We start from the raw sequence: 9,024 nt of genomic DNA, 5'->3' as shown, positions 1-9,024 counted from the left end.
ATGCCCTAGTTTCATTGGAATAGGCAAAAGCATAAGAAGAGTGGTCAGAGGAGCAATTGTAGCAACATAAATTGTAGTCGTATGCAGCTGGCTATAGCATTAGGTCCACTGGAAGTATAAACACTTTTAATACTTAGAATCCATGGCAGTTAGGCAAGATGTTCTAATACCAAGTTAGTATAGAAAAGAGAGGACGAGTAGTGTTTGTTGAGAAAAAGTAAATCTCAGATGTCCAAAGAGAGTGAATAATAATAATCTATACAGGGATACAAATGTCTCTATATATAAGATAAAATGCTAATGTTACACAAATGTTATATTGCCCTACTTGTCTCCCTTCAAACATCACACTCATTTTTTATCACACATTCACACAATAAAATATTTTGCCCGTAAATCTAATACTTTTTCTTACTTTTTACCACACATCTTCCAAAAAAATCGTTATTCAAAACATCATTTTTTCCTTAATAATAACCAACAAACAGGGGCTTAACTCCAATAAGTCAAGAGTATGCCAAAGACAAGAGGGGAACTAGGTTCTTGGCTTAATGGAAAAAAAATAGGTGGATAACTATTATCAGTGCATTTCATACATCATCCAACAATATCTCAACATCAAGAACATGAGCTTTACATTATAGATTTTAACTCCCATGAACTATTTAAAATCTCTCTTCCTTTCTCTCACATGAATAATCCAATGAGTGCCGATACTTATCTTTTGTAAAGCATCGATGACATGTCATATAATTTCATTGGTAGATAATCTTATGGTGGGCTTCAACATTTGAATTAAGTTTAAAATTCATCAATGGATTTATTTGACACGTCACCAACACTTAAAATAAGATCAAAGGCGGCCTTGAGGGTACACAAGTTGCGCGACCGTGCAGGGCCTTAGTTTGTAGGGGCACCAAAAAAGTTTGTTATAGGTGTTCATATATGTATAATTATATATTTAAAATGGTTTATTAATTTTAAATTTTTATTATTATATTAAGTTAAAGGATACAATATTTATGAAAAATTGTAAAAAAAAAGAAAGAAAGAAAGAAAAAGAAAAGGAAAAAAAAGAAGAAGTTATATTATGTTAATATTTTTTAAATTTAACATATTATTGAAAAGAAATTTTTTTCCCTAATTTTAAACTATTTGCTTTTGAAAAAACAAATATTTTACACTATCTATTTTATCAGCCCAATCTCAAATACATAATTAGCATCATTAACAAATTGCCAACTAAACAAGATAATAAATGGTCCAAAATCTAAATGATTAAAGAGAAGAATGAAAAGTTCTCCAAATCCCTTTTCGTCGTTTCCCTTACTCCCATCCTTTACCCCACGAAGAACACACAAACAAAGAAGAGAAGAAACTCTACGGTCAGTTTTTATCGCTTGCTCTAAAATAGTACAATCTACATCGTAACATCACCATTTTATTGGTGTTGATTGTCTACTTGTTAATTGTTATTTCGTGATTTTTTTTATTCTAGAAGGTTAAGTTTTTGTTACATGAAAGGGACACCATTTTAATTTTTTTTATTGTTGCTGGTATTTTTTTTTTTTTAAGGGACACCATTTTAAAATGTCACACAAGGCACCCAAAATCTCAGGGCAAGATATGCATAAGATGAGCACTGTGCTTAGTAGATCATACCTTTACATATATATACAAGATTTGGAAGGTTCCTTAAGTCAGAAGTTGCCACAAAGTACAGGCACACAGAAACTAATAAAATCAGAAGAATGCTCCTTGATTAAGTTATTTATTCCTTGCTGACATTAATAAAACAAATTTTCAGCCTAATAGTGGCATACAGTTAAAGGTAAATAGATTGCTATATTAGTATGTGTGTAATTAATATATTCATCAATAGGAAGATCAAACAACCACGGAAATGATATGTCACTACGATGCAAAGCAAGAGTGCAAGAAAAGAAAAAGAAAAAGAGGATACGACACTACAAGTTACCTGCACAGGGAGAGCAACACCAAGGTAAGTCTTAATATCAAGTACAATATTTGGGTTTCCATCCCACTGCATCTCTAACTCCATGGTGATACCTTCAGTTTCATCTTCAATAATGGAAACCCCTGAATAACTTTAGAGAATTAGTAAGGGCATTAACTTTTTCATTTCAGTAGTCATAAAAGAAGCAACTGATATACATCCCTATCGACAGAGCTCATTAGAGAAGATACTGTTGAGGCTACCAATAACAAATGCAATAAAAGATCGAAGAGTAGCTATATATGTATTTAGATACCTTCCAATAAGCCCTTGTTTGGGCTCCATCTCAATGAGTTTTTGGGGAAAAAATGTATTATGGAATAGTGATTTTTTGGAAAATAAGCAGTTAAAAAGTAAGGAAAAGTTTTGGTTTTATATGTAATGTTATTTTGCTGTAGAATGTGTGGTTGAAAATGAGTTTTGAAAAAATATATTTTTGGTTTAATAGAGCCCAAACAAGGGCTAAGTAAGATAAATTCTTACATTATCTCATAAGGAAAACATAACTTAGCATTTCATATTTCATCAACTGTCCACTATCTTTACGGTATGAGAAAATGCAAGCAATTGAAATCCCTTTGCTTTACCAGAAGAATAGCCAAATATAGTTAATCTCATTATTGTTTTACCATTTATTGAGGTGGCAAATCCATCTCAACATATGCATCATAGAAGAGCTTGAATTCCACATATTTAGATCTTATGAGTTTATGGTATTCTAACTTGTGGACTCCTCGATCTCTCAATGCCTAGTGCCCTGTAAATATTTGGCAATTTACTCCCCATTCAAAGCCTAGTTTTCTCATTCACCCTATTTGTTAAGTTGTAGAGCCTAATTATTGTAGGTGTGCAGAATTCGTATGCTATCAGCCAAAATTTCATTAAGAATGGTTTAGGAATTTTACATTTGTAATTTTGATTTTGAATTAATATTTATTTAAATAGGGAGCCATGATTAGGGTTTTGTGATCATCATTAAAAGAGAGGTTAGAGAAGATACGGGATGCGATTTTTCACATGAAAACTTTTTTTGATCATAGTGAATTCTATAGCGGTGAACGAGGACATAGTCCCACACTAAAATGAATTTCTATAAATCTTATGTGTTCTTTTGTGTCTTTGTGTCCTTATAGCAATTTATTGCTCTTGGCATTATAGAACTATGGCATGTGTTTGGGAGGCATTTTCATCCCAAAATGCAGTTTGGTATCACATCAAGTGGGCCACTAATTCTGACAAGTGTCATATTTGTGTGTAATGTTAGTGCCAATTTTCTGATTTTATCCTATTGTTGTTCGGAGAACTTTTGTGGGAAGAGAAACCGGTTAGACACAAGGGCAATTGTAGAAAAATTATTTTCAACCGCCTTAAATTAGTACAGGTCTAGTCAAAATTGTCAGAATAAATGGAGAAAAGGCTTTTCAAATGTCACTTTTCTTCTAAAAAGGAGGTGAAAAATCTTGCGCAAACAAGTGCAAGGTTTCTAATTCTCAACGCTATTGACTTCAGTTATGACAACTGACAACTTGCCTAATTTTAGGCTCTAATATGATGGTTGAACTACACAAACTATCAAAGATACACAATAAATTTTTAATCTGCTGATCAATTTTCTACTTCTCATTCTTTCAAGCTTCGTCTTGTCCTGGCATGAATGTCCAATACCATGAGTGATAACCTCATCTAGGGTACATGAGCACATTACCTTGAAAGCATTTTTAGATAAAATGGCAAAAATTTGTAAGATTTCTTATTCCCATATTATATTTAATACCTAAGAAACACTCATCCAGTTACATTAGATGCACACATGAAACATGCGAAAAACACATCAGTATTGAACTTGTGAATAAAGCAAGGGAAGAGAAGAATGAATCAGGCTGCTTAACTAATGCTCTTGACCAAATCTTTTAGATCAAGTTAAATGCTCGAAAAGACTACCTGTGAACTGAGGAGCTACGGTTCCAAGCGTTAACTTGGAAAATGTCAAAGACGCCAAAATCACCGGTCTATATTGCTCCAAGATTGGTTCTACATTTGCCTTTATGAGCTCAGACGCTGCCTTTAAACTCCAAGAATTTAAAAATTAACAAGTACTAAAACAAAATTTTTTATACAAAATATACAGTGAAATTTTTACCTCATTGACGTAGGGCCAAATTTTTTCAAGATGAAGATTGAGCCAAGTCAACTGAAAACGTATAAAAACAAATAAATGATCAAGTACATTACACCACATTTACATACAGATTATATGGTAAAACTAACCTTCTGGCGCTGGGAGAACACAACCCATGAAGGGTAATACTCCGGTGACAGTAACTTTCTAGAATCTTCCACCGTCATTCTAGCAAATGCCGCAACTGTAGTAGCCTATAAATTTCCACCATTTTTTATTTTTTTTTTGAAATAAAAAAAAAATCTCAGTTCTATGAAGGATTTTATGTTCCAAACACAACTAGTAAACGATTTGCAACTTACAAGGTCGGAGCGTTGCTTGGATCGAGCGTTTTCAGATCGAACAAAAGCAACAATTAATCCCAGCCCGAAAACTACTCCAATTACTAAACCCACAAAAAATCCCATTGCTATTCAAATAGTAAACAGTTTCAACTAGTACTTGTGCGTCACTGATTTTGATTTCTGTGTCTGGTGTGCTGGTGTTTGAGTGCTTTGGTTTCTCAGGTAACAGTGATTAATTGGAAAATTAAGGGAGATTAGAATTCTGTAATCTGTTCTTAAATTCTCGAAATAATTGTATTTTACTAATTTCTCGATGTAATCAAGAAATGGACGGCAAAAATCCAGCTGGGAATTGGTAACTGGATGCTTAATCGTCGTCAATATATTTGACTAGATGTGAAACTGTAGGGAAAAGACTGCAGGGGATCTTTCACGCTTTTTGCTATGGATACTTGCTATCTTCAAGGGTCTGAAAGGTATGATGCCGACATTTGAGTTGACTACCGAAAATAGTTTTTCGAAATGGACAAAAGCTGAAATTGGTTGTTGAATTGTACGTTAATAAACTGTATGAGAATTATCAACTGTATTCCGTCCTTTTGCTTCAAAAGTTTCCTATTTTAAAGGGGCCTAAAAAGCGTGATTTGTCGACATCTGAATTGACCCCACATTTCATATACAACATTTATGTTCGATTGAGATGATATTTACGTAATGTTTGAACCATAGTCTTTAAAAAATATATATATATTAAACAATGATTTAATATCATTTCAATCACAAATTTTTCAATAAAATAATATTACACTCAAATTTAAAATTCTTCCTTATTTTTTAACCACACATTTTCTATTAATACACTATTTAAAAATGTATTTTTATGAAAATAATGTAGCTCAAACAAGGGCTTATTTTGATTAAGATATTTTGAGGGTGCGAAGGGAGGTTGGACAGTAATTTGGTTATGCGACTCACTTATCAGTTCCCACGAGCATACGAGTCAATTTGTCAAATTGAGAGAAATATGTAGTCTCTATAGAAAAAGGGGAGTCGAACTGAACTTTTCAAATTGAAATAAATATGTTATAGAAAAAAGTGAGCCTGAGCCAACCGACTCGCCCAACCAAGGGACGACCTCGCGAGGTGAGTTGAGCTATACTTTTGTTGGGTGAGTTGGCTTGTTTGATGAGCTGAGTCCAATGGTTGACTCGTGCCCATTTAACATCTCTACTAGTACTTTGCTTTATTTATTGAAAAAGTTTTACCATAAGTCTCCAATTTATGGTAACTCTCCAGTTTTATGGCCTTCATTAAAACTTGTCACTAACATTTTTTTTTTTGGTAGTGCCTATGTAGTGGCAGCTAGAGTGATTGCAAGGATGAAGCATAAATTCTTGCACAGGGGTGGAGCTACTATACTCGTGAAACCCGCAAGCGTACGAGATCGTTGACGAGTAATATCCCTTATTTGAGCCCCATTTTAGAGGAGAAAATGAATTTTTGAATAGTGTATTGATGGGAAACGTGCGGTTAAAAAAATAAGAAAAATTTTTTGATTTGCGTATAATATTATTTTATTGAAAAATGTGTGGTTAAAATAGTGTCAAATCACTGTTGAAAAATGTATATTGGTGAAAAAATGGGGCTCAAACAAGGGCATAATAAAGTGAGTTATCGTCCCACGAAGAATAATGTTTAATTCCAGTTCACTAGTTATTACTAAATTTGATGTCCGTGACACAAAAGATGTGATTTTGTTGTTATTTAAACTAATTCTAAACTAAGGAAGCAATAAAAAGTGTTTTGTCAAATTCGTGAATGTTTGTATTAAAATCGTGAATTCCCTTATTGCCATTTATTTTAATTCTTGATTCTTAATATAGTCGATTTCATGCTTCATGACAATCGATAACACTAATGTATTTAATTCTTTTTTTCAAGACAAATTAATTCTATTTTAATCACGACCCGACATTTCTAGTCCGAATTCATATGATCAAAATGCATTAAATTATAGGTTATCTATGTAATTGCATATGTGATAAGGATTAGTCCTAATTCCATCTACATATGTTGATTTTGCCGCATTTGAAATTTATTGTGAGCCTCCCAACACTACAACAAACAACTAATTATTCAATCGATTGCCAATCAATTAAATAATGCAATATGTATGCAAAATCAATCAAGAAATAACTAAATTAATTGTCTTAAATCAAAACAAATAAGCAATAGAGTTCATCATTCATCTAATGCAATAGAAAAATTAGTCTAACATTCTAATGATTAAATGATACAAGAAATATTGGAAAAACATCACCCGGAAATAAGAAACAATGAAGAGAGTGGAGAAATCCAATTTCTTGGCTTGAATCTTGAAAATGGATGAATATTCTTCTATAAACTTCCATAATCCACATTTATCTTCACGCTTGGCCTCGTTCTTCGCCTCCAAAATATGTAGAATATATGATTTTTAGGTAAAAAAGGAGGTTCCCTTTGTTTTGGACGTCTATATCTATATATATATATATATATATATATATAGAATTTCAGAACAAGGAAACAGACACGTCACAGAAAATTTGGCTTGTGATCGCGCGCCATATATTTCACTGCGCGCGTGCTACTTTTTTTTTTACTCTTGGTATGCAAGAAATGAGGTCCCGCGTGCACCACTTTAAGCCTGTGCACGAGCGTCGAATAAAATAATTTCAATTGTTGTACTTTGATCCCTCAATTTCAATTTTCATTCATTTTAACTCTTTTTTGATATATTCTTACTCCCTTAGCTTTCAATTCCATCCAATTGAATTCACACCTTCTCCAAGAATCGATTTTGGGTCCGAATCAACTATTAGCACATTGCATTTTAGTCCTCAAACTTTGGAATTCCTTCATTTTCGCATGCTTTTTCGTTCTTTTCTTCCAAATCTATCAATGTGCGCTGATTTCAATCTAACAAACATAATTAACACAAAATTAGGCTATAACTCATTGAAATCACTAACAAATATCCTAATTTAACGGTCTAGATAAATGTATAAAATACACTTATCAGCTACATACAAGTTAGTGCACGTATTGGCACGCACTAGATTTTGAGCTTGACACGAGAAGCTCCAATGTGCCTGTACTGGACCAAGAAGAGACGAATGGAAAAAGCAAAATAGAGAGCATGCATTGACATATGAAGAAGCCTGAAGCGAAGTCAAAATTTACAGTCGTCGGGAGGAAGAAGCTTGAAGCTCAGCCGCACATGCATATGAGATGGAAGAAAAGATGGCAGTTCAAGGTTTTCTTTTTTTGGGGAAAAATTCATAAGTAAGAGTTTAAATATCACAAATTTCAAAATCAAGAAAACAAGTTTTAAACTTCAAAAGTCATATTTTTATTAAAATTTATTTATAATTTTATTAATTAAATATATATAGGTCACATATCTATACAATTTGGCCACAAATATGATTTAGTTAGTTACTTATTACTTTTTTGGTCAAAAATCAAAAAATTTATGTTACAAATTATTTTACGATCACAATTCAATAAATTTATAGGTTATAGTTTGTTCACCGTCACAGATTTATCTGTCACCATTTATTTGTTGGTCACAAATTATCATATTATTAATCACAAATTAACAATTTTTTAGGTTATACATTATTTCTTTATCACAATTTATATTTTTTATTGGTCACATATTATTTATTATTCACAAATTAACTAATTTAATGGACCACCCTCACTTGCGACCACCCTCTCACTATTATTTCCAATACCACTATCGTTGTCTCCAAAAACACCACCACCACCACCATCGCACCCATAGTACCACAAACCGCACCTACAACAATACAACCGCACACATCCACTGCAGTCACCAAAACCACCACCACTACCCTAACAAACCCATTACCACCACCATCTCACCATTACAATTGCAACCACCAGCACGACCACAACTGTCGCACGCACACGCACACACCCAACCATTGCGCTACCATTGCACCCACAACACCACAATCGCACCCATAGCAACACAGCCGCACACACACACCACCACAGTTGCCAAAACCACCACCACCATCCCTCGACAGCAACACCACGACCATCACAACCACAGATCGGGACTATTGTAGCCGGTCACCAACACTACCACTACCAACACCCAAACATAATTTCGATTGAGATGGCGCACTGCCTAGAACATGGAGACAACACCTGGGCTGTCACAACCACAGATCGAGACTATTGTAGCTGCGTCACCAACACTAGCATCACCAATACCCAAACCTAATTTTCCAAGGCATTGTCGTAACAGTAGCACTAATGCTACTGCGAATGATGTGGGACGCATGGCTTCTTCACGGAACCTAACAGCGCGGCCAACCATGCACACATACCTCCGATGTGTGTCGTGAAAGAAAAGCTGGATCTGTGGCAGTGGTGGGTCACCGGTCCGATCTACAATGAAGGTGTGGAGAAGGGGAGATGAGAGAGTGAAGAGATGGGGGTTTTGGAAATGGGATGGGATGAATTTGGGA

At 34.1% G+C, this 9,024-nt stretch overlaps 1 protein-coding gene across 1 annotated transcript; it reads right to left on the bottom strand.

Moving 5' to 3' along the window:
- Nucleotides 1–1,700: 1,700 nt before the first annotated feature.
- Nucleotides 1,701–4,911, bottom strand: LOC111400109 (synaptotagmin-5-like). The gene is made up of 6 exons (XM_023027556.1): nt 4,499–4,911; nt 4,286–4,390; nt 4,158–4,208; nt 3,959–4,079; nt 1,979–2,100; nt 1,701–1,781 (listed from the first exon to the last, which is right to left on the bottom strand). The coding sequence occupies exons 1-6, from the start codon at nt 4,601–4,603 to the stop codon at nt 1,701–1,703; spliced, it is 585 nt and encodes a 194-aa protein (XP_022883324.1). The 5' UTR covers nt 4,604–4,911.
- Nucleotides 4,912–9,024: the final 4,113 nt, after the last annotated feature.

Source organism: Olea europaea, chromosome 9, assembly GCF_002742605.1.
Source record: "Olea europaea var. sylvestris chromosome 9, O_europaea_v1, whole genome shotgun sequence".
Classification (NCBI taxonomy): Eukaryota; Viridiplantae; Streptophyta; class Magnoliopsida; order Lamiales; family Oleaceae; genus Olea; species Olea europaea.
This window is presented reverse-complemented; position numbering and strand designations above follow the sequence as displayed.

Excerpts from the sequence above, each read along its gene's own strand:
- LOC111400109 (XM_023027556.1), bottom strand. The coding sequence starts at position 4,603 with ATGGGATTTTTTGTGGGTTTAGTAATTGGAGTAGTTTTCGGGCTGGGA. Across the intron at positions 4,209-4,285 it reads TGTTCTCCCAGCGCCAGAAG|TTGACTTGGCTCAATCTTCA; the intron begins GTTAGTTTTACC and ends ATACGTTTTCAG. Across the intron at positions 2,101-3,958 it reads CGTAGCTCCTCAGTTCACAG|GGGTTTCCATTATTGAAGAT; the intron begins GTAGTCTTTTCG and ends AAAGTTATTCAG.